We start from the raw sequence: 26,234 nt of genomic DNA on the forward strand, positions 1-26,234 counted from the left end.
CTCTTACAATTTTTCTAAATAGCTCTTTTTAAATAAACTGCTCTTGGAAATGTGCGTGTGAGCGTGAGTGTGTTTTATTGAGCCTGAGAGGTGTGTGGTTGGCCAGTGGTGGTTTCAGTGGAGCCCTTTATCCTGCTTTCTTTCCTGCATTTGCTGAAGCTGGTGGTGGTAGGGGCTCATTTTCTAGATCTTGTTTCCTGTTTGACTCTGCTGCTGCTCTGGACTGGGCCGGGACCACTTCCTCTCTTGGATCTTTCGTCCTGTTCAGGAAAGTCCCCCTCTTGGCAAGGATCTCTGACCACTTCCAGCTTTCTATTTGCTGTGGCTACACTTTCCTTGGGATTCTCAGTGTGTTCACTAATGGTTTTTCATTCCAGTTAGAATTTTAGTCTATTCACGAGTCACCTTTCACTTGGGGGAGGGGGGCCTACTCTTACGGTTCTGCATGACCTCTACTGTTTCCATAATTACATTCCCATCTTCTGAAAGGGGAATTGTTGGTGGGCTCTAAATGTTGTCTTCCATGAGGTTTCCTCTATATTATACTTAAAACAAAAACTTCCTCAGGCTTACATCCTTTCCTAATTTCCAGTGTCTCTGTCTCTTCCTCATGATCTCTGGTCATTTCAGTATTTGCTGATGGTGAAGGCAGATTGTTCAAGTTGAATCTTCCCAGGATCCTTCCTTCCCTCCTCTTCATCTCTTAAGATTATGTGATTAAATTGCCATTAGGGCTTAGATTCTGGTTCCCTACAACACATACTGCTTTTCTTTCCTAGTGACTCGTCATCTAGATACTCTGACTGGACAGCTGATGCAGGCATCAATTTGCAGCCTCCTTTACGAACGTCATCACGTCGACGAGTTACCCGCTTTTGCAGTAGTTCAGAGGATGAAATGTCTACTGAGAATTTATCTCCTCCAAAAAGGAGACGAAAGAGAAAGAAAGAAAATAAGCCTAAAAAAGAGGTAAGAGAAGTATATCTTTAAAACATCTATTTACGCTTTCTATCAAGTGTTTCTGTCCATATTTAGAAATTAAAAGTCTTAGGGAGATTGGAGATTTTATATACTATTGACACTGTTAAGTCTTCAAGACCCAAATGTAAAATGCAAATTTATATTTGGAAAAGCTACTTTCTTCTGGAGGCTTCTCTATCGAATCTGCCCCAAATTGGCGGTGGCACCGGCTCCTTCCTCAGTCTGACACGATAAGGGGGAGGGAGCTCTGTTTTGCTCAGAATCCCACAGCTCTTTATTTTCTCCTGTTAATTTCAACACCAGAACTATACTTCAGGGCATCTTAGGGCACTTTCTTCTTGTTTCCTCTGTCACTGCCTTGTTTCCCAGTTACATCTGCCCCGTTCTCTTTCATTTGGCACGTTCACAAGCAGGAGTACTTGTGATGTTCCTATTTCTTATCATATGTTCAGTGTTCATGTCGTGCAAGTAACAGTCATTATTTAAAGATGCCACGTCTTTGTATTCCTCACGTGTTGCTGTGTCACAGACCATCCTGAATCTTAGCTCCTTACAGCAACAAACATGTATTCCTGTTTGGTGGGTCAAGAATCTGGGGGCTGAAAAGCTAGGTGAGTTTTGGTTCCCAAGGTCACAGTTATCACACTGGTTGGAGCTACAGCTGTCTGAACGTATAACTGGAGCTGCCTGATCTTCTTTGAACCCTATTCAGTTGGGGAGTTGGCTGTAGACCCAGCTACTCACCACATGGGCCTCTCTAAAGAGCTGCTTGGGCATCTGTATGACATGGTGGCCGACATTCCCTAGGTTAGGTGATCCAGAGGTGTCAGCAGGGGTAAGCCTTAATGCCTGTGACAGCTTTGTCTTAGAAGCCTCTTGTCACTTCTGTCTTACTCTGTTTGAGTGGAGCGGTTGTGGGCTGCACCTATGGAAGAGATGAGGAGGATCAAGGAGTTTGTTGGCACATTTTAAAGTCACCTGTCTTAAAACCTCAAATCAAGAGGAGTCTCCCTGTGATGAGTAGTCCACGGTGAAATTCAGAATGGTCTCTCGGCAGAGCAGGCTGGCTGTCGAAGAGGATTTAGGTTGGAAAGGAGCCCCCTTCCATAGGATGTCAAGTGTTATGAAGAGTCTATTAGAAATCCGGGAGAGGCTAGATGAGTGCCGGGGGAACCTGCACTGCTTTCACCAGTGGCCCACAATGTACACGCTCCCATGTGTGTGAAGGAACCAAATACGTATGCCGTTTAAAAACTGATCATTAGGCGACGTGCCCATTCTCATTTGACATAGCATTTCTCAATTGGTGAAGTTTCTTTTGTTTGTCAATCAAACCACGCCCTCATGCCCTTTCTGTTGTACTGGACTTTGTTCTCATCCCCTTGGCAGAGCTTGCGGAGGATGACTCCGGTGGAGCTTGCAAATATGGAACATTTATATGAATTTCACCCTCCCGTGTGGATAACGGACACCACACTTCGAAAGTCTCCTTTTGTTCCTCAGATGGGTGATGAGGTGAGAGTAGTAAAATTTAGAAATGGGAATATGGACCACAAGATAGTATTTTACCCTTAGGTTTTAATTTATTTTTAAATGTATACTTTTGTAGGTAATCTATTTTCGACAGGGTCATGAAGCTTATATTGAGGCTGTCAGAAGAAATAACATTTATGAACTGAACCCTAATAAGGAGCCATGGAGAAAAATGGATCTTAGGGTAAGATGATCATATTATTAAGCCATTAAACATCTAGCACTGTATAGTTAAATTATTTATAAATCCATTAAAAATAAACCTTCTGGAGGTATATTTCATTACTGTCTTTTTGACTGCCTACTTAAAAACATTTCTGCTGTTAACTTCCTAAGCCTTAGGATCCAGCAGAAAGACGTGTTTGTCAGTGGATGGTCTTCATGTATTGCTGATTGGTGTATAAAATTATAAGTGTGTTCCTCACTCAGGAAGGCAGCTTGGTAGTATATATCATTAATGTTAAAATGTGTGTATTTGGGACATATGTTCAAAAGAAGTGGCAGCTTTTCAAAAGAGGAAATACAAATTGGAAAAGAAGTTGAACCGCGTGCACAATAGACTAGTCTATTGGAAAAGCTTTAGCTCCCCTATACTTAACCAGTTAAATAAAAAAAAAAAAAAATTTTTTTTTAAGCAGTGAAAGAAAAAAACCCCACATTTTAGCAAGTAGCAAAGATTTTGGTTTGTTACCGGTTACTCACGTTGGTGACAGGACAGGGTATATGAAACAGCCTGGGCTTTGTAGAGGCTATCTTGGCGATTGGAATTGAACCTGGAAAATATTCAGATGTTTTAAATCCGTGACTTTATTTGCGGTGATTTAGGAAACAACTGGAAGTGCATGTGAATTTATGAGCAAGACAATTCCATATCCCTGTTTATAAAAACAAAAATTAGAAAAAGTCCATGTATCCTACAGTACTGAATGGATCAAGTCATGGTACCTTTTGCAGAGTTGACTATGGTATGAAGCCCACTGTGTAATTGAGGCTTTTAAAATACTTGAGTGAATGACTGTTAAATTTTTATAATTTATTACTAAGAGAAAAAATGGGATGTGAAATGTTTGTGGTTATGGTAATAAAAACTTGCAGACATGTAGTCAACCAGAATAAATACATCAAAATGTCAGTGGTGATTATGTATGGAATAGCATTGCCGTTGATTTTTTTTTTATTCTTTGTATTTTATATGTTTTTGATACTTTCAGTAACTATTAGAAGGTAAAAACAACTATCTTAGCAAAGATAGCCGTTTTTTTTTTTTTTTTTCTTCTTCTTCTTTAAGTTTATTTATTGATTTTGAGAGAGGGAGAGAGAGCGAAGCCCAAGCAGGCTCTCTGCTGTCAGCACAGATCCCAATGTGGGGCTCAATCCCACGAACAGTGAGATCATGAGTAGGAGTCGGACATTTAAGGGACCGAGCCACCCAGGCACTCCCAAAGATAGCTGTTCTTAACTCTCCTTCAACTTAGTGGCTCTCCGTCTTGAATTTGGCTTACCATATGCTCTGATTTATTTAGGTCTGTTTCACTTATCACTGAGTTGATCCTCATTATTCACAGATTCCATATTTGTCATTTTGCCTACTAGCTGCATGTTATTTGTAACCCCAAATCAATGCTCAGGGTGCTTTCTGGTCATTTGCAAACACACACACAGTGGCAAAAAATTTGACTTCCCTGACCGGCCTGTTACCTCCTGAGGTCGAGCGAGGTGATACCTTCTTGTTTGAGCTCTCACATCATAAATAAGTGTCCTTCTCACGATCTATTGAATGCAACATAAATAACTTCAGTGTTTTTATGCTTTTTGTTGGTGACTTACTGTTTAACATAGCCCCCGAGTGTGATGCTTTAAAGTGCTCTGCTGTGTTACTCAGTACAAGAAGGTGATGATGTGCTTTCTGGAGAGAACACCTGTGTTAGATAAACTTTGTCTAGGCATGAGTGAGAAGTCCTTTTGGCTGTTGAGTTCAGTGCTAATGAATCAACAGCATCTTCAATGAGATGTCTTTACACAGAGACACACATAAAACAAGAGGATGTATCTCTAGGAAGAGAACAGAGCCAGAAAGAAATTCAGATTATTCACAGTAATTGTCTTTAGATATTGTGCTGATCAGTGACTCTTATATGTTCCTTCTTAACACTTTGTGGTATGTTTTCTAAAGTGAGTATATTCCTTATGTTTGAAACAGTATTAAATGTCTATCCTGAAAAAGATGTGAAGATTAATTTTAGCAAAAATGATTTAATCACTGTTAACTTGGAAACCTGACTTACAAGTTGACTTAATGTGGCAATACGTGGAGATTTATAGTCTTGAGAAATTGCTTTATTTTAACCATTTTAAACATTGCATTCTTTAAAAAATATCTATTAAAGGATCAAGAGTTGGTCAAAATAGTCGGAATACGATACGAGGTTGGGCCCCCTACGCTCTGTTGCCTCAAACTAGCATTTATAGATCCTGCAACTGGAAAACTTTTGGACAAATCTTTCTCTATTAGGTATGTGTTACTCTTTTTTTTTTTTTATGGAATTGTTTAAATTTAGATGTTTCCTCTTGCTGATCAGCATGTCCCTCATAACTGCGGGGTAAATAGTGGAGCACTGTGGACAGCCTAAGGCGGGAGTTGAGGTGCTCATAGCTGGGAGTAAAAGTAGTATGCTGTAGCAACAAGTAGGCATTGGCATATTTATACCTTTTTCCATGGCACTAATGTGTGGAGAACTCTGGCCTGTAGGGGAATTTGTGTCTCTCTTTGTTTTTGAGAAAATGTTAGAATAAATGATTTGCTAAATGTGTGCTGTCCATTATGGTGGCCCTTAGCCACATGCGGCTCTTGAGCTCTTGAAATGTGGCCGATTTCAGTGGAGTGTGATGTACACACTGGATTTTGAAGGCTTGGTATGAAGAAAAAGTAATGTAAGGTATCTCGCTATTTTGTATTGATAACATGGTGAAACCGTGTTTAGGGTACATGGGATAAATTAATTTTACTAGTTTCTCTACTTTTTTTAATAAGGCTAGTCAGAAAAAAATTAGAAATGCAGCTCCCATCCTGTTTCTTTTGGACATTGTTGCTTTAGACTGTAACCTGCTGCTCAGGGAGTTTAATAATCTTTTATTTCTGTTTAGATACCATGATATGCCGGATGTCATTGACTTTCTTGTACTGCGTCAATTTTATGATGAAGCAAGACAGAGGAATTGGCAGTCTTGTAAGTCTGTTCTTACTGAGTTTCATACACTGTTAGAAAATGATCTCTCCGTTTATTGGCCTATTTTTTTGTTGTGGTGCTGCTTGTTATGGTGGATGCAAACATGTGAATTCTGGAAAGAAATAGAAGTGCCTGGAAAGTATTTTTTGCTTTACTGCTTCTTCATAAGGACTGTTAGCCAAGCAGCATTTCTTGTGGGGATTATTTCTTACGCGTTGACTGTATGTTAGAGGTGAACTTTTATATCCTTTCACATGTCCACAGTCTGCATTTTTTTCTATCTTTACTGTGACTGGTATAATTCACAAAGTTATCTTATGATCTAAAACAATCAGGAAATTGAAAAATAATGCAAATTACTTCTAATCTGCATTGTAAATAATGCAGCCACTTAGGAGAGTTCATTCGCCTTTGAGCAGTTTTGGTCTCTTATTAAGAATAGTAAGTTTTAGGCTCTGTCGTCTAGTGTACACGTTTGTAAATGATGTTAAGGCCTCATTAATTTCCCTAGTTGTTGCTGCTTTTTTCTACAAGTACTACAAATAGGTAAATTTTCGACAAATTCCCTGAGTCATCCCTATTTGAAATGAAAGGTTGTTGGAGAACGTGGCTGTTCTTAGTGGACTATTTTTAACGGTAATACCCACACAAATAGGACTGTTTTGGGACTAAAGGAAGTTTTTCTTGAAGAAAAACATCTAGCCATACACAGAAACAACCAAGACCAAACTCCAGCCATCTGGAATGTGCCGGAGTTAAGGTCGATAGCCAAATCCTGAGGAACTTCAAAGTTTCGCGTCTGTTCTGTTGATCCGACACCCGTGACGTCTAAGTTGGAAGCTCTCCTTTTGTTCCGCCCACACGTGCATCCAGAAATTGTTTTAAACTCCGTTCTCTGTAGCTGAGCTCTAGAGGCGGATTCCCACTTGCCTCTTGAAATTCAGTGCCTTTGTGTTATTTTTGTGATTGGGAAATTAATGTACCAGATCTTTTAATTAATTCAATTCCCCCTGCCCCCATGAAATCTGACCGATTCTCTCGAAGTTTGAGCAGTGTTAGTAAAGGAAGTTGCTTAATCCTGATTTTATTGCGTGAAGAACTTTACTAAGCATGTTTATTCTACTCTTGAATAGGCAAAATCAGGTTTTTTTTTTTTAATTCTTAAGGAAAAGCCAGGTTTTACCTTCAGAAAAGTGATTTCTTAAGGCTCTTTTTAAAGTGTTATCTTACAGTGAAAAATACTTCTATCTAAACCGAAAGTATCTTCTAGTTGTTTTGTTTTGAATTTTTTTTTTTTTTAAAGTTTATGTTTGAGGGGCGCCTGGGTGGCTCAGTTGGTTAAGTGTCTGACTTTGGCTCAGGTCATGATCTTGGGGTCCGTGAGTTCGAGCCCCGTGTTGGGCTGTCCTGACAGCTCAGAGCCCGGAGCCTGTTTCAGATTCTGTGTCTCCCTCTCTGACCCTCCCTCGTTCATGCTGTCTCTCTCTGTCTCAAAAATAAATAAACGGTAAAAAAAAAATTTTAAAGTTTATGTTTGAAAGAGAGAGAGAGCGAGGGGAGGGGCAGAGAGAGAGAGGGAGAGGGAGGATCCCAAGCAGGCTTCATGCTGTTCACGCAGAGCCCAACGCGGGGCTCCACCTCACAAACTGCGGGATCATGACCTGAGCCGAGATCAAGCATCCCACCCAGGTGTTCCTCTTCTAGTTTTAGATAAATAGGGAAGGAAAGTATTATAAAGTTGGTTCTTGGTATCAAAAAACTGGCTTTTTTTTTTTTTTTTAAGTTTATCTATTTGTTTTGAGAGAGAGAGAGAGCAAGTGGGAGAGGAGCAGAGATAGAGGAAGAATCTTAAGCAGGTTCCACGCTCAGCATGGAGCCGGACGTGGGGCTCGATCCCGCAGCCCTGGGATCATGACCTGAGCTGAAATCAAGAGTCTGACTGAGCACCCAGGCGTCCTGGGTTTCTAGTGACTTTGAAAAATATAAAATGTACATAAAAGTCATGTTTATGTGAATTTAAAAATATTTTAAGAACCTCAAAACATGCAGCTCCAGTAGTGATACTGCTGTTGTTTTCAGTTTTAGAGAATTCCGTGGAAGCATACTTTGTTAGTACTCTTTGTGGGTATTTTATTACGTAAATATTCTGAGGAGTTAAATACAGCTTTAACTTTGATGGATACCATTTCTGTCAAACCTTCCTTGAAAGCAGAATTGCTAATCTACCAAGGAATTGTTAGTGGTGGCTAAGCAACTTTTTTTGTTACTGGTTTTGTTTTGAGAAAGGTGGAATGGATGGAAGGGAAGAGGTGGGGTTATGACAGCAGTCTGTGTTCCTTTTGTAACGTGAAACCGCGCTCACCTACAGTATGTTCCTCTAGAAGGGATGCCGTTGTAGGGTACACAGATGATTACTGGAGTCAGTTGGAGCATTCTGTACAGTTACTTTGGTTTGTGGATGGAGCCCTCCTAAGATCTACTTCCTGCTTCTATATATCCTCCTGAGATAAAGGGATATGTGGGTGTTTAATTCTTTTTTTATTAAAACATTTTTTTAATGTTTATTTTATTTTTGAGAGAGAGAGAGAGCGAGAGCTAGCAGAGGAGGGTCAGAGAGAGAGGGAGACACAGAATCCAAAGCAGTCTCCAGGCTCTGAGCTGTCAGCACAGAGCCCCATGAGGGGCTTGAACTCACAAACTGTGAGATCATGACCTGAGCCGACGTTGGACGCTTAACTGACTGAGCCACCCAGGCGCCCCTAATTCTTTTAAGTAATAAAATATGTAAGCATATCCTAGGGTATATCTAGAACTGATTTTTAATGTGAAGTCTTAAGAATTAAAATTCTGTTTTATGTGGAAATATTTATATAGGGAGAGCTTTAGAATAATCATGGATTCTAGTCATACTTTTATAATATGTTTTATTCAGGAAGTACATGTTTCAGAGGTATTTAATATACTTATTAAGCAAGTGTATTTTGATCATATACATCGTTGTAGAAGATTATTGAGTTTTGTTAAGCTTTTGTTCTTTGTTCCATGTTGTAAAATGTGGTCGAACCTATTTTGAGGAAATGTTTGGATCCAGTAAACAACAGAATCCAGTCAGAAGCATGTTAGTCTATTGCACTGTATGGTTATACACTGTCAGTAAATTATTCAGTGTGACATTGTATCTTTTTACATTTATTGCTGAAGATTGCTGGAAAGTGGGGAAGGATGGCTGATTTTAAGATAAAAAAAGTAATTTCTTTTTTTATCTGTATCATGGTATTTTATAAATTAAAAATGTGTCTCAGACTTGGTCATCTTTTATAGGTGATAGGTTCCGTTCTATCATTGATGATGCTTGGTGGTTTGGAACAGTGCTAAGTCAAGAGCCATATCAGCCGCAGTACCCTGATAGTCATTTCCAGTGCTACATCGTTAGGTCTGTATGCAGTTGAAATTAATTCTCTACAGACATTCGTGCATTGTGGTGGGTGGTTTTATGAATAATATGTTTCAGGTGAAAGACCATGATTTAGTCTGTCATTGAGTCCTGTCCGTCATCCCCATGCAGTGTCTCTCGCACGCCCTGGCTGCTTCCCGTTCACCAGAACCCCCTTGGGACAGGTTCTGCTTGCCTCCCTGGTCCCATTTCTGTAGCCTCCTAATAGTTCCTAGTTGAGGAGCACATATTACGTCATTTCCCCTGTTCAAGGAAATCGTTGCTGCTTTTCCATCGGCTGTGGAATAAAGTCACATTCTGAAGTGTGGCATTCAAGGCTTCACAGGGTTGTTGAGTTTTTTCCACCTACCCTGGGTACAAGCCACACAGGACTTCTGACTTTGTCTTTGAACATTTTTAATGCTTTCTTTTTCTCATAAGGTATTCTCCTAAAAAAAAAATCTTACGGTTAATATTTAAACTTTCATTGCTACAATAAGGTTTTCACATTTTACTTTTGTTTACTCTTGTGGATACCTAGTTATTAGCCACAAGTTGTTTTTATGAGAGGCTAACTGGACTTTTGGTTTTTTAATAGGTGGGACAATACTGAAATTGAAAAACTTAGCCCATGGGACATGGAACCAATTCCTGATAATGGTATATGATTTTTTTTTAAGTTTTAGCAGAAACTATTTAAAAAAATTTTTTTTAAACATTTATTTTTGAGAGACAGAGGGAGAGGGAGGGTCAGAGAGAGGGAGAGAATCCCAAGCAGGCTCCACGCTGTGAGCGCAGAACCTGATGCAGAACTCAGACTCATGAACCATGAGATCATGATCTGATTCGAAATCAAGAGTCGGATATTTAACCGACTGAGTTACCCAGAAGCCCCATGGTATATCATTTTTAAATAATGAAAATATTTTACCTGTTTTCAGTAACTGTGAGCTTTACTAACCCCCCACAGAATTAATATGAATCGGGCTGATTAATTCTTATCCTAGGCTTCAAGTTTGATGCTGACTGCATTTTAATAGCCCATTATCATTTCTTACATAATCCTGGCTAGTCGTTTTGTAGCATTTCTCTCCGTTTGGGCTTGTTTCATATTTACTCATTATCCAGGGTTTGCATTTCTGGTGCTAGTGTTAGAGACGTGGTATATGGTCCTCAGTGCATCATATCATGAGGCACATGAGGTCCATTTGTCCTATTACTGGGGGTGTTAACTTTCATCATGTGACTTAGGTGGTGTCCCAGGTTTCTCCACTATAAAACCACTGCTTTTTCCTTTGTAGTGTCTGGTTTAGGAGTTTTGACAACTTAAGTATAATATATATTTGGTTAATTATTTTTCTTTCTTGTTCTTTGGAATGGAATTTATAGTTGACCCACCTGAAGAGTTAGGAGCTAGTATTTCTGTCACTTCCGATGAGCTAGAGAAATTACTCTACAAACCTCAAGATGGTGAATGGGGCCAGAAATCGAGAGATGAAGAATGTGAACGAATTATTAGTGGTATAGACCAACTTTTGAATCTTGGTAAGTTTTTAGTGTGGAATGTTTCATGTTCAAGTTTTCCTTTCCTCAAAGGTATTTTTTTTTTTAATGTTTATTTAATTTTGAGAGACAGAGAGTAGGAGTGGGGGAGGAGCAGAGAGAGAGGGAGACATAGAATCTGAAGCAGTCTCCAGGCTCTGAGTGGTCAGCACAGAGCCTGATGTGGGTCTCGAACCCAGGGACCATGAGATCATGACCTGAGCCGAAGTCAGCCACTCAATCGACCGAGCCACCCAGGCGCCCCTCCACAAAAGTATTTTAAAAGCGCAGCAAACTTTGGTGGCATTCTTCACTACAGTTTCTACTTGCTCCTTTTTGTTTGGGCCTGCATTGTTAAACGTGGCTCTATTTTTGAGGAATTTGCAGAGAAATAATCTCCTGTGGGTAATGAATTTATTGATGAAAGTGTTTTGTGTCTGCCTTCACAGACATAGCAGCGGCTTTCGCAGGGCCAGTTGATCTGTGTACGTACCCGAAGTATTGCACCGTAGTAGCTTATCCAACCGACCTCTACACGATTCGAATGAGGCTCGTTAATCGATTCTACAGGTTAGTAGAAACCTCCTTTCACAATAGTTTGAAAAGGTGTTTGGTCATCCTGAGTGGAGTGAATGGAAGTGGTGGTTGATCGTGACAGTGGTGGAGTGGGGGCTGATGCACGCTATTTTCTGTTTCACTCTCTTTCATTATAGTGATCTTGTGGTCTTCTGTGGTAAGACACTGTTCGATGTTGGAGAGGTGTCGGATTAAAAAAAAATTCCACGTGCTTGTTACAAATTATGTTAAGTAGTTAGACATCATTTATTTGCATGTTATTCCTATTTAGCAGCTTGATTTTAAAAATAAAGTTGAATTTTAAAAATTGGCCTTTGAAAGATTGATTCCCCAGAGTCATCAGCTTTTTATCTTTGGCTTCTAGAGCACTGATAACTATAAAATTTCCTATTCTCAGTGATTTTTAATTTTTTTTTTTTAAATTTATTTACTTATTTATTTATTGCTTATTTATTTCTGAGTGAGAGAGAGAGAGAGACAGAGAGAGAGACAGAGAGCTTGTGGGGAAGGGGCTGAGAGAGAAGGAGACATAGAATCCAGGGAGATGCAGGCTCCAGGCTCCGAGCTGTCAGCACAGAGCCCGATGGGCTCGAACTCATGAACTGTGAGATCATGCCCTGAGCGGAAGTCGGACGCTTTACCGACTGAGCTACCCAGGTGCCCTGATTCTCAGTGATTTTTTTAAATTTTAAGTAATTGATAGTATTTTATTTGTTCCAATTCATCTACTTTGAGAAATTACCATTTCAAAAAACTGACTTCTTACATTGATGGTGTACTTTATCTCTGTAGCCAGACATGGGAATGTGCATTTGTTCAGAAACCACTTTGCCAAGTTACTCTCTTAGGATTGATGATATTTAACACCTTTTCTTCTTTGAGTCTCAGTAGCTTCCATTGTGCCTGTAGACACTGTGAAAGGGAGGGTTGCTCCAGGTTGCTCTGGATGTGATGAAGTGAACTGTTAAGATTTTTGGTCTTTAATTGTGTTCTCTGTGGTTTAGCTTCCAGTATAATTGCTTATGGTTATGATCAGGTTGAGAGCATTAGAAGGTTATTCATTGTAACTTTGCACTTAGGATTTAATATATTAATACATGCTGGCTTAACGTGCTGGGATTTTTTTTTTTTTTTTTTAACAACCTGGTTTCTGTGTTTTTGTTTTCTGAGCTCTGAATTGCCTACTTTTTTGTTTTGAAGGAGGCTATCTGCATTAGTTTGGGAAGTCAGATACATAGAACATAATGCCAGGACATTTAATGAGCCTGAAAGTGTAATTGCAAGATCAGCTAAGAAGATAACTGACCAACTTTTAAAATTTATCAAGTAAGTTACCTCCTATTATAGATGTGGAAAGTGGCTTTGCATATCTGTACCTCTTGCAGCCATCTAGTTCTTAATTTTTGCTCTCTGAATTACACCCTTTTATTAATATGCTATGTTAAATAACATTTCTGTACATATTTATTGTGATTATTACTTTTAGTAAAGGCATGAAAAATAGAACAATCCAATGTTTTCTGCTTTTTAAAATTGAAATAATTTTATACTACAGAAGTTGCCCTATATATACCCCTCACCGGGTTTCCCTTAGTCATTTTTCATGACTGTGGTGTCCTCATGAAACATGAAGAAATTACCCTTGGTATAACACTAATGGCTGCACACGCTTGCTTGCATTGGGAGATCATTTAGGAGGAGGACGGAAAGTAGGATCTGAGTTTTAACATCATCTGTTCTGATGAACGTTGTCTGTCACTTTGGACAAATTGCTCAGCCTGTTTCCGTTGAAATTAATGAATTGTGCTGTGTGATCTTAATGCCTTTTTACCATAGCCATAAAAATTGTTTGAAAGGATTATGTATTAGAGAAGATAATTTATAAACTGTGCCATCATTTTTACTGTGTGGCTACAAACTGGGAAGTAACTGGTTCTGGCCTATCTTGCTTTGCTGGGTTGAATCCACTTCTTGCCTGGACGACCTGGACTTGTTTCCTCTTCTCCGGGACTTTCATTTTTTTCTACTTCAGGAAAATCACATACCCATTTTCATCTTCTTCATGCCTAGATAGTCCTACTTCAGCATTCTTCTGTGTGTACAGGGAAGTTAAGATCTAATTTGCTTTAATTTCTGCTTCTCCCCTCTATTTTGTCTCGAGTCAATCCATGTTCCTGGTACTTACTGTACGAATATGCCTAGTGATGTGTAGGAACACTCATCTTCACATTCATCCAGTTGAGGCCATAATTGGATTATTTCTGGATTGCCAGCTTAATTTTTATACATACTTAGCTGGGGAAACAAAAACTTACTTTCCATATTCTAAGATGGTCAGTTGTTTCCGCAGAGGGTAGATTAAAAAACTGGATATTCCTTTGCTTGAAATTAGGTATGCATACTTGGGGAACTGTTTATATCTTAACCTGTAGTTTGAATCTTTGACATCACACACGACAACTGCATACTCTTAAACATGTGAAAAATTGCTTTTTAGGAACCAAGACTGTACACATATCTCAGAACTTTCTAACACTTCCGAAAATGATGAGCAAAATGCCGAGGATTTGGTAATGAAGTTTGTCAATTTTATAATGATTTCTGTTCGTTTCAAATGGTGATTTAAAAATATTGAGCGAAGTAGAAAAATAACAATTCTTGCTATATTCCAATGAACTATGAAACTATTTTGATAAAAAAAAATTTTTTTTTTGTTTTTTTCAATATATGAAATTTATTGTCAAATTGGTTTCCATACAACACCCAGTGCTCATCCCAAAAGGTGCCCTCCTCAATACCCATCACCTCCCCCCACCCCCCACCCCCCATCAACCCTCAGTTCTCAGTTTTTAAGAGTCTCTTATGCTTTGGCTCTCTCCCACTCTAACTTCTTTTTTTTTTTTTTTCTTCCCCTCCCCCATGGGTTTCTGTTAAGTTTCTCAGGATCCACATAAGAGTGAAAACATGGTATCTGTCCTTCTCTGTATGACTTATTTCACTTAGCACAACACTCTCCAGTTCCATCCATGTTGCTACAAAGGGCCATATTTCGTTCTTTCTCATTGCCACGTAGTACTCCATTGTGTACATAAACCACGATTTCTTTATCCATTCATCAGTTGATGGACATTTAGGCTCTTTCCATAATTTGGCTATTGTTGAGAGTGCTGTTATAAACCTTGGGGTTCAAGTGCCCCTATGCATCAGCCCTCCTGTATCCCTTGGGTACATTTCTAGCAGTGCTATTGCTGGGTCATAGGGTAGGTCTATTTTTAATTTTTTGAGGAACCTCCACACTGTTTTCCAGAGTGGCTGTACCAGTTTGCATTCCCACCAACAGTGCAAGAGGGTTCCCGTTTGATAAAAATATATTTTTAATTATCCAGATATTCAGTGAATTTGTTTTAACCAATAATTGATACCAAATAAACAGCATATGTCTGCGTGAATAACATAGCTGAGGAATGTGTCCTCTACTTCTGCAATTTCTAAGAGTTGGATTTAATTGTAATTACAAATTAACGAACTTGACCATGCTCACAGTACCCACAAGTTCTTCACTCAAGGTGGTATCAAAGTTCAAGGCAAATATCAGTGATGCTGGGTAATTTCACTTCATACAGAATTGAGCAGGAAGTTACAGGAGTTCTGTATAGTGTCAATTTCTACACAGACCCTTATTGCGATTCACTGATTCTCTTGGCAATTTCTATCGGAATAAAAATGGCCATGCAAATATTTGATTTAGGGAATAAGAAAATGTGTGGAGTATGAAATTCAGAACAGTAGGAAATGGTTTCTTGGGTTTTATGGATAGAGATGAAACACACATTGGAAGTTGCTGATGCATGTCCTATTTAGGTCCTGCACAAAGCACCTTTTCATAGCTATCTATAGGAATTAGTTTTCCTAGGGAGTGTAGAGGGTTATTAAGAATGGTTGGTTTATGGGAGTCTGGGTGCCACAAAGACCTGATAGGGTCTGCCTTTTGAGATTTTTGTGAACAAGTTAAAATCCTTGTAAGACCTAATGTGTTTGATACGCTTTTAGGTTATTATGTTTCGGATGAGAATATTAACACTTACGGTGCTCTGATTTTTGTTCGTAGGATGATAGTGATCTTCCTAAAACATCTTCTGGAAGAAGGAGAGTAAGTTAATCTGTTCAACTGACCTTTGTTGTTTGCTTATTCTGTATTTTGAAAGCAGCCTCAGATTTCAGGTGTTACTCTGAAAAGTTACCTCGATACGGGTATTGAGCATTTGTTAAAAGAAATGGGAAATCACTGAGAGGCGGGTAGTCACGGAAGGTTTAGTGGAAGAGTTGGGACTTGAACTTTGTTTTCAGAATGAGCTGGAGGAGAAAGAGGATGTGCACAAAATAAGGAGCATTTGGGACCCATGTCACGAAGTAGGCACATGTAGCATGCCACTAGGCTAGTGGTAGAGCACTGGCCTGCCCAGTGTAGGGACTGAGTGTTGGGGTGAGCAGGGGGGCTGTGTCTGGCTGTGACGTTGGGAGTGGATGATGGTGATCTTGAAAACCAAGGATTTCATTTAAATTTAAAGGAGAGACTCAATTTCACCACCATAATAGAGGCAGAGATTTTGAAGGATAACAGAATCGGTACTAAAGGAAGTGAGGAACCTGTTGCAAGAACTAGAGTGTAAGGCGGAGCCTCGTCAGGGACTGTGCTTGTGTGCAGTGGGAAGACTGGTAGAGGAGGAGCCCTTGTAGGGGAATGTTCACTAGGGTTTGGTGAATAACCCTTTTTTTTAAATGACACCTGTTGGGAAGATGGAGTTAAGGAGAATGACGTATGGATATAATGAGTTTTTAGATACTGGGTTTGGGTGTAAGTTTTAGATACTAAGTTTGAATTGTGGCGTCACCAGCAGCTCTTGTGGTTGTAATGTAATATATTAATTAAAGGAAAGGTTATTAAATTTTTTAAAATGTTTATTTTGAGAGACAGAGACAGTGTAAGTGGGGGAGGGGCAGAGAGAGAGAGAGAGAGAGAGAGAGAGAGAGAGAGAGAGAGAGAGAGAGAGACTGACTGACTCCCAAGCAGGCTCCGCACTGTCAACGCAGAGCATGACATGGGGCTCGAACCCACAAACCGTGAGATCATGACTTGCGCCAAAACCAAGAATCGGACATTTAAACAGACTGAGTCACTGAGGCACCCCTAAGGAAAGGTTATTAATTTAAAAATGCTTAACATTTTATTTTTAAGGTTTTTTTTAATGTTTATTTTTGAGAGAGAGCATGAGCAGGGGAGGGGCAGAGAGAAAGGGAGACAGAGGAGCTGAAGCTGTGCTGCCAGCAGAGTCCAATGTCAGGTTCAAACTCATGAACTGTAAGGTCACAACCTGAGCCGAAGTCAGACTGTCAACTGAGCGAGCCAGCCAGGCGCCCCTAAAACGCTTAACGTTTTAAATTTTGTCCAAATACTGCTTAAATTTAAGCTTTTTATCATACTAATTTTCCTAATATGCTTGCCCCAAATAACACTGAGAAGTTACACTTGAAGAATTGTCATCTGATTTTCATTTTCGTATAATTTCTTATTTTGGGGGGAAAATAATTTCATTTTTAAACAAAATCCCAGGTGTTTAGTATCTGTATAGTATTTGTTTGCTGTGGCCGCCATAGCAAATCACAAATCTAGTGGCTTAAACAATAAAAAAAAAATAGTAATAATAAGGTCTTCTAGGTCTGTAGATTAGAAGTCAGACATGGGTCTCAATGGAGCTAAAATCAGGGTGGTGGCATAGCTGTGTTCCTTTCTGGAAGCCCTAGGGTAGAATCCTTCTCCTTGTTATTTTTTAGCTTCTAGAGGCTCTTGTCCCCTCATCTTTTATCTTCAAGCCAGCAGCTTGAAGTCTCGAAGTCTCTCACTTTTAAAAGGACCTTTGTGGGGCGCCTGGGTGGTTCAGTCAGTTTAAGCGTCTGACTCTTGGTTTCGGCTTAGGTCATGTTCTTGTGGCTTCGTGGGTTCGAGCCCCACATTGGGCTCTGTGCTGACAGTGCGGAGCCTGCTTGGGCTTCTCTCTCTCCCTCTCTCTCTGCCCCTTCCCTTCTTGTCCTGTCTCTGTCTCTCAAATAAACTTAAAAAAAAATTTTTTTTAAATCACCTTTGTGATCACATTGGGCCCATCTTGATAATCCAGGACAGTCTTCCCATCTCAGGATTCAAACTGGTGGTCAGATCTGCCATGGATAGTGACAGCCATAAGTTCTTAAATTAGGATGCAGGTATCTTTGGGGCCATTCCTTAGCCTACCACTTCGTCTAATGTGAGTCTTCACTTTCTGTGAAAACGTGTTCTAAACTTGGGAGATAAGTGGTAGAATGAAAAATGTTTTCAGAGTACTGGATGTGACGTTACTGACCTTTACAGAAAAGTGGATTTCTTCTAAGTAGATAGAAAATAAAAGTAGCCACATTGTTATAGCACACAAGGCCACAGCTCATGTGCATTTTTACCACCGTACCATACCAGACCGCAGTGTGACATTTCCAAGACTGAAAAAGCTTATAATATTGTGAATGTATTTTTAGGTCCGTGATTGGAAAAAAACGAGCATCAAAGCCACCAACTATGTTGAAAATAACTGGAAGAAACAGTGTAAGGAACTGGTGAACTTAATTTTTCAGTGTGAAGATTCTGAACCATTTAGACAACCTGTTGATTTGGTTGAATATCCAGTAAGTTTTGCCATTGTTTGAATGTTTGGGCCTTCTCGTTTTGTATAGAGATTGGGGTGGAGGTGTTTAAATTAAACTTTAACGAGTAAGATGTCTGAGCTTCATGTTAACTTTGTCTCTCACCACTAAGGCAGCTGTGGAAGAGTTGTATTACACAGTTTTTCTTGACTTTTCTAGACCCCTCATAACTTTGGCTAAGACTTAATCACTGCTACATCTTAATGGGAGGATCCTACATGTTTATCTGTTTTCTTAGTAGGCTCAGCCCCAGGAAAACTATAAATTGGATAAAAGCTCTGTATTCATTCCCCAAATATGAGAATGGAAAATGACCTTTAAAAAAAAGATTACAAAGCACAGATTTACTGTAAAAGCTTAGAAATTACATTAAGAGTATAAAGAAGGAAATGAAAACCATTTAATATCCTACCAGATATATCATTTTGGTATATTTCTTATTTTTTCTGTATGTCTGAGCCTCTTTTTTAAAAATTATTGATGATTCTTAAGGTCCTTCTAACCTTTTTCTTTTCTCTCATTTTGAATGTTTTGGAGATCTGATGCTCGTAACATTTCTAAAAGTAGGAATCAAATCTTTGAACTAATTCTTGTTTTTAAAACCTAGGACTACCGAGATATTATAGATACTCCAATGGATTTTGGAACAGTAAGGGAAACTTTAGAAGCAGGAAATTATGACAGCCCTTTGGAATTTTGCAAAGACATCCGGTTGATATTTAGCAATGCAAAAGCATATACACCAAACAAAAGATCAAAGGTAATTTTAAAAGTGGTTCTCAATGAAAAGAGTGCGTGGTCTGTGTTGATGATCATTTTCCATTTGCTGGTACATGTTGGAACATTAAGGGTGAGTGAGGAGGGCGAGAACATTGGTAAGGCTAGAGCTCTGTCTCTCTCCCCTCACCACAGTTAATGCTTACCTTTCCTAATGTCGTGGAAACAAATGGGAATTGGAGGCAGTGAGGCCACCAATGAGAAATGAACAAATTTGAACTTGATACATAGGATGGGAAAAATCTGTTTTTATACATGTAGGAATCTTGAAGAGTGGACTTGAAATTTAATCATAGATTCTGGAAGATAATTAAAAGTAAGAAAAGGAAAATCGGAAGTGGGGGTAAGACTCCTGAGAGCATAGTAATATTTCCAACCCAAAGAGGAGACACATGAGCCATCTGATTATTGGAGAACACAGGGGGAGAGTACACCCCTAAAGTGTTAAAATGTTGGATAACTTCTCATAACTTGTTGAAGCACAGTGAACAGACAAAAGTGTACATAAGTCTCTCAGTGAATTCTCACGAATAATCACAAACCCTTGTAGCCAGTGTGCTGGTAGTTTAACAAAGAGGGATGATTTGAGAAGACTCTAAAGAAAGCACTTGCTTAATATTATAGCACTTTGTCTATGATCAGCAACTGTCGCTGCTAAGTAACCATTTTGCCTTAATTTCACTTTCTCTTTATTATCCCCAGACTCTCCTGTGTTAATTATTTCTCAATCTGAGAACTGCTTCCTTGGATTCAATGTGCAGATTTCACATCACTTTAAATCAGTTTAGCATCCGGTCCAACATTTTTCCAAGTTGATGCTATTGTCCGTATTCACTGTTATTGAGACTTTCTTCCCAGAGAGAAATTTCATTCATGCTTTCCCTCGCCTTTTTAAAAAAAATTTTTTTTTCAACGTTTATTTATTTTTGGGACAGAGAGAGACAGAGCATGAACGGGGGAGGGGCAGAGAGAGAGGGAGACACAGAATCGGAAACAGGCTCCAGGCTCTGAGCCATCAGCCCAGAGCCTGACGCGGGGCTCGAACTCCCAGACCGCGAGATCGTGACCTGGGTGAAGTCGGACGCTTAACCGACTGCGCCACCCAGGCGCCCCTCCCTCACCTTTTATGTAAAATACTATTTGAGGATAGATATATCATCAACTGTACAACTTATTGGATTTTTATATATTATCAGAGTTTCAAAATTGCGGTTAAATATATGTAACATAAGCTTTATTATTTTAACCATTTTTAAGGGTATGATTCATTGACATTAATTATATTCACAATGTTCAACGATCACTGATTTTCCTAAAACTCTTTCATCACCCCAAACAGAAACTCTAACATGAAGGAGTAACTCTACATTCACTCCCCGCTTAGCCCTTGGTAAATGTCTCATCTACTTTGTCTGGATGCATTTGTCTGTTCTAGATATTTCATACATGGGATCATACAACATTTGCCCTTTTGTGTCTGGCTCCTTTCGTGTCTGGCTCCTTTCACTTAGCAGAATTTCTGAAAGGTGCATCCGTGTTATAACATGCATGAGAACTTTATTCCTTTTTATGCCTGAGTGATATTGCATTGTATGGGTATATAATATTTTGTTTATCCATTCATGTCTTGATGGAGAATTGTTTCTGTTTTTTGGCTCTTATGAATAATGCTGCCATGAATATGGATCACGCCATCTGCTAATGGCGGTAGTTTCACTTCTAACTTCACAATCTGAATGATCTTTCTTGCTTTGTCTTTCTTCATATTCTTTGTTTCTGTCTTTCTGTCTTTTGTTTTTTTTTTTTTTTTTTTTTGGTCTAATTGTTCTGGCTGGGATTTAAAGTACAGTGTTGAATAGCAGTGGTGGAAGCAGGCAACCTTGTCTCTCTCCTGATCTCAGGGGGAAGATTTTCCATATTTCACCATTGTGTATGATGTTAACTGTGGGGTTTTTTCATACATGCCTTTTTTCATTTTGAATAGCTAATAATTTTAGCACCCATTTTTGTTCAATGTTTATGTTCAACTCAAGTGTATTAACTGAATTTTATATAAAACCCAACGAGAAGACATAAAATAATATGAAAGTGATTCTTAAGAGAATCAGATTTCAAACTTAATATGATTAAGGAAATAAAGCCACTTGTTAAAATTGGTGACTGTTAGAATTCACATTTGAAGGGAAAGAGTAAGGTATACACAAAATACTGGAAATGTCAATGATCGTTTCAGATGAAGTGGCATTTTGAATTTCACATGTATTGTGTATATATATGTGTGTGTGCATACATATTTATAAAGTGTATAAGAAATTGCTATAGCTCACATACCTAAAAAAATACATTTTTTAAAATGTTTATTTATTTATTTTGAGAGAGAGACTCCCAAGCAGGCCCTGCAGTGTCAATGCAGAGCTGGATGCAGGGATCAAGTTCATGAATGGGGAGCTCATAAACTGAGCCAAAATCAAGTTGGATGCTTAACTGACTCAGCCACCCAGGCGCTCCTCACACACTTTTTTCTGAAGATTCTCTAATGTTAAAGTCTCTCCACCCCGCTGCCTGGTGCACCAGAGTGATTGAACGTTAGACTTTGATACTTCCTTTTCAGGAATGATTATGAATGAGTAAAGAGCACTTCCTGTAAATACATAGCTGTACCAAAGTTATTTATAGGAGCACTGAATATCATGTTGCGGTTCTTTGACAGATTTGGTATTATTTAATTATCAAAGCTGTTAAAACACCATCTTTCATATCTGTTACAGTTCTGGGGCCTGTTTTCTTCTCCTGTGGCAAGATAGGCTTTGGTCTGGAATCCATGCTTAGATCTAAGTGGCCTTACAGGAGGTCAGATTGCAAGTTGGAGACTGGGGTGAAGGTGTCTTTGTCTCCTTGCCCCAAGGACACACTGCTCTCTTGCTGCCTAGACAGCAATCCTAAAACTAGCCAGCTCCACATCTAACTAGGAGAAGGGGACATCTTTAGGATTTGTATATGTAAATGTGAAAATGAGAACAGCTGGTTGAGAACCATTGACCTATAGACTGTAGTAAGTCCTGGATTCTAGACAATTGCTTTAATACTTTCTTTTCATCTGAGACTTATATATTTGGTACTGCGTGTTTCTGGCAGATGTCATTGAAGGAAGGGTGGGATGGATGAAATAAGTAACAGCTATTGTCTATAACAGTGATGTAATAGGTTGCAATTATACTCTTTTTTGTGAAAGTTATTTTTCAAGATATTTTGTAGTTCTAGTTTTGCTTTCATATTCTTGCAGATTTACAGTATGACCTTGAGATTGTCTGCCTTATTTGAAGAAAAAATGAAGAAAATCTCCTCTGATTTTAAAATTGGTCAAAAATTCAATGAAAAACTTCGAAGAAGCCAGAGGTTCAAGAGACGGCAAAATTGTAACCGTGTCAGTCAGGCCAACAGAAGTATCAGGTGATTGCTTATTTCAGGCTTTGTATGCAATTTAAACAGTTTCAGGTTGTGATACTTCTTTAATTTTATTATTCTGCAATGATTAGGAGTATAGTATATTCCGAAAGTTGTTTTTTTTTAATGGCTTGAAAATACTGTGTGCATATAGAGCTATTGTGTAATTTGTAATTAGGTAAATTTTTAAGCATTTAAGGAGAAGTACAGATTTTTAAAATTTTACTAAGGATTAAAGTATCATTTATGTATTTACATAAGAACTTTTTTTTTTTTTTTTTTATAATGCAGAGAGTAAAGTGTGATTACTTTGGGTGTCGAGCATTTGATTGTGTTAAGAGAAATAGCGATTAGGCACGATGTGCCCTATTGTTTCTGAGGATTAGTTATAAAGAAGACATAAAATGCAGGGCTTATTCTCTGTCAGGAATTTGATATTAATTTGTATTCCGTCATCTTTGTGTAGCCTCCGTTACTGTCAGGTTTCCAGGTATCTCACAGTGTTGCAGCGCGAAAGTGGAGTCCGTCCTGTGTCGTCTGTGTCCAGGCTTGTCTTGAACAAGCACCGTGTCCGTGATGGGTGTCTTCATGCATGTTTTGGGGACCGTGCTCTGCATCTCCGTTCAGAACCATCTCCTTCAGATCAATAGTGTTTAAATCTCATGAGCTTGTTCTCGTTTAGCTCCCTCCCTTCCATTTTGTGCTCTTGTCGTCAGATTACATCTTTGTTTTATCTAGTTTTCTTTCAAATCGGTTAAGGAAAGAATAAAAACATCACTGACACTGTTATTTATATTTACCTATGTAAATCACCTTTCCCAGTGGTTCTTATTTCTTTGTGTGGGTTTGAGTTACCCTCTGGTGTCCTTTCTTGTCAGCTTGAGATCCTTTTGTGTTTCTTGTAAGGCAGATGTGCTAGTAGTTAATTCTGACAGTTTTCCTTTTGGACTAATTTTGCTGGACATAGAATTCTTAGTTGACCGTGTTTTGTTTTCCTCCCAGCATCTCTCCCACTGCCTGCCAAACTCTGTTGTTTCTGATGAGAAGTCAGCTCTCAGTGCCGCTGAGGTTCCCTCCCTCGTCCATGTGGAATGGTTTTTCTCTTGCTGCTCTCACAGTTCTCTGTCTGCATTTTGCAGCTGACTTTGATGTGTGTAGGAATTTTTCCAGCTTTGTAGAAGACTGTTTTTTATAAAATCTGGGTGGTTTCCAGCCATTACTCAATTTTTTTCTGCCCCTTTCCTCTCATTTGTGGGCTGCCATTATACATATGTTGATATGATGGATGGTCTCCCACAGGCCTCTGAGGCTGTCTTCATTTTTCCCCCTTCTCTTTCTGTTCTTCAGATGGGATAATAATTTATTGACCTACCAAGTTCACTGATTCTTATACCAGCTCATACCAGCTCACGTCTACTGTTGGGCCTATCTTGGGAATGTTTATGTCAGTTACTGTGCTTTCCAACTCCAGAATCTCTGGTTGGTTTTTTGTAATTTCTATGTCTCTACTGATATTTTCTGTCCTCGTGCTTTTCTTTAATTCTGTAAACATGATTTTATTTGGTTCTTCAAATGTGTTTATAATGGTGGATTTAGCTCAGCATCTGGGTCCTTTCAGAGACAGTTTCCATTGAGTGCATTTTTGCCTGTGTATGGGCAAACTTCTTGATTCTTGGTATGTCTTGTACTGTTTTGTTGGAAGTGGGACAAACTTAGTAATCTGGTTTTCTTGTCGCTGTTTGTTAACATATTGTAGAAACTCTAGACTCTGATTCTTGTCCCTCTGTGATGATACTTGTTGCTGGTTTTGTTTAGTGAGTTACCTTAGACCAGTTCTGGAGCTTGTCTTTCCTGCAGTGGTAAGCCGCTGAAATCTGCTTTTTAAAAATTTATTTTATTTTATTTTTTCTGAGAGAGAGAGACAAAGAATCTTAAGCGGGTTCCACACTCATTGTGGAGCCTGACACGGGGCTTGATCCCAAGACCCTGGGATCATGACCTGAACTGAAATCAAGAGTCGGATGCTCAACCAACTGAGCCACCCAGGTGCCCCTTAAAATTAAAAAAAAAAAAAAAAAAATTGGGGGGGGGGCTGTGTTCCTGGGTGTCTTCCCTGACTTGCCACAGCACAGTGGTCAGAATTTGTGCTTAAACCCATCAAGTAAGCCCTCCACCCTTTTCTGAAGGAGGCCTTTGTGTGAAGTGAGGCCAAGTTCACTTTCTGCCTATATTTTTCCAGGCATGAGAGTCTCAAGGTAATCCAGGGACGACTGGATAACAGGGCTCTCTGCAGTCTTTCTTGAGTATTTGTGGAACCTTCCACATCCCCAGGACGATTTTGGAGCTTTTCAAAGACTCCTGTGACTGTCTCATTCTGTAGCTCTCCTTTAAATTTTGTGGCTGAACTCTGTTGCTCTGACGGGTTTCACAGGCTTGGGCTGCTACGCGGTCGGCCTGGCTGGATTTCCAGCAGTGAGTTTAGTGCTGTTTGGTGAAGCTCTCAAGTCAGGCCAGCTCCTTCCGCCTCCTCATCCTGGTCCTCAAGGCTGTGCCACAGAATTGGGGTGTGTGTGACTGGGAGGAGCCCCGAGTTAAAATACCAAAACTCCAGTAAAGTTTTTTCTTAGTTTCAGAAGGTTTTCTAGAATAAAGGCTTTTTTAATAAAGGCCTTTTTTAATAAAGGCCTTTGATTACTTTCCAGAGTTGCGAAATGATTGTTTTGGATGATTTTGCCAGTTTTATCTTTGCGTTTTGGGTGAGAGGATTTGCCAAAGTCCTCCTTGCATCCCTGCCCCAGTGTTTAGGACAGCAGAACTGCACTGAACTGGGCAGACGTGCTCCTTAGCCTTAGGGAAATGAGTTCGGCCCGTTCAGCTGTTTTACAGTCCGTAATTTGGGGGCATACGTTACGAGGTACTATGTGAGTCATCCCTGCCTCTTTTTTTTTTTTTGAACTTTTAATTTTGAAATAATTTCAGAATTACAGAGAAGTTGAAGAATAATTCAAAGAACTCCTTTATACTTTACCTGGACTCACCAGTTTTTCATAGTACATCACATATGCTTTATTGTTGCTTTATCTTTTTGTTGTGTGTTTTTCTTCTCAGTCATTCAAAAGAATATATCTGACACCTTGCTCCTTTACCCCTAAATATTTGGTGTGGGTTTGCTAAAAATAAGGTTCTAACCACATCTTATTGTATTTCTACAGTTGACCTAATAATGTCCTTAGGACAAATTTTTTTTCTAATCTACACCCAAGTGAGGATCTTGTGTTGCATATAGTTCATAGTCTCTTTAGTCTGTGTTTTTGGGTTTTTTTTTTTTTTTTTTAAACATTAGCTCATTTAATCATCAGTCAATCTTATTTTTTATTTTTATTTAGTTTTTAAGTAATCTCTGTGCCCAGCATAGGGCTCAAACTCATGACCCTGAGATCAAGTCACATGTTCTACTGACTGAGCCAGCCAGGCACTCCCTTTTAGTCTGTTTCATCATCATCATTATTATTATACTTTATTTTGAGAAGAGAGTGCTTGCATTGTGCACAAGTAGGGGAGGGACAGAGAGAAAGGGGGAGAGAGAGAATCTCAAGCAGGCTCTGTGCTCAAACTCAAGAACTGTGAGATCATGACCTGAGCCTAAATCCAGAGCTAGGCACTTAACCAACTGAGCCACCCAGGTGTCTCTGGTTTTTTGTTTTGTTTTTTTTGAATATTGATTGATTGACTGACAACATGAGTGGGGGAGGGGCAGAGAGAGAGAGGGAGGAAGAGAATCCCAAGCAGGCTCTGTGCTGTGAACCTAGAGCCTGACAGTGGGGCTTGAACTCACAAACCGTGGGATCATGACCTGAGCTGAAATCAAGAGTAGGTCGCTTAATTGATTGAGCTACCCAAGCACTCCTCTTTAGTCTGTTTTAATCAGGAATTTTATTTTTTACCTTTGTCTTCTTAATTGACATTTTTGGAGAGTATGGGTCATTTATTTT

At 39.2% G+C, this 26,234-nt stretch overlaps 1 protein-coding gene across 1 annotated transcript in view; it reads left to right on the plus strand.

The window, feature by feature from the left end:
• Window positions 1-26,234, plus strand: part of BRWD1 (bromodomain and WD repeat domain containing 1) — a 130,736-nt gene that overhangs the window by 83,050 nt on the left and 21,452 nt on the right. Inside the window, exons 23-37 of the mRNA XM_023238732.2 lie at window positions 780-969; window positions 2,371-2,496; window positions 2,591-2,698; window positions 4,902-5,026; window positions 5,659-5,741; window positions 9,063-9,174; window positions 9,773-9,834; window positions 10,564-10,719; window positions 11,166-11,286; window positions 12,493-12,618; window positions 13,790-13,862; window positions 15,401-15,442; window positions 17,857-18,003; window positions 18,629-18,781; window positions 22,082-22,248. Coding sequence (XP_023094500.2) covers window positions 780-969; window positions 2,371-2,496; window positions 2,591-2,698; window positions 4,902-5,026; window positions 5,659-5,741; window positions 9,063-9,174; window positions 9,773-9,834; window positions 10,564-10,719; window positions 11,166-11,286; window positions 12,493-12,618; window positions 13,790-13,862; window positions 15,401-15,442; window positions 17,857-18,003; window positions 18,629-18,781; window positions 22,082-22,248 — 1,791 coding nt within the window. The remainder of the gene's footprint in view (window positions 1-779; window positions 970-2,370; window positions 2,497-2,590; window positions 2,699-4,901; window positions 5,027-5,658; window positions 5,742-9,062; window positions 9,175-9,772; window positions 9,835-10,563; window positions 10,720-11,165; window positions 11,287-12,492; window positions 12,619-13,789; window positions 13,863-15,400; window positions 15,443-17,856; window positions 18,004-18,628; window positions 18,782-22,081; window positions 22,249-26,234) is intronic.

The sequence above is a fragment of the Felis catus genome, chromosome C2 (genome assembly GCF_018350175.1).
Source record: "Felis catus isolate Fca126 chromosome C2, F.catus_Fca126_mat1.0, whole genome shotgun sequence".
Classification (NCBI taxonomy): Eukaryota; Metazoa; Chordata; class Mammalia; order Carnivora; family Felidae; genus Felis; species Felis catus.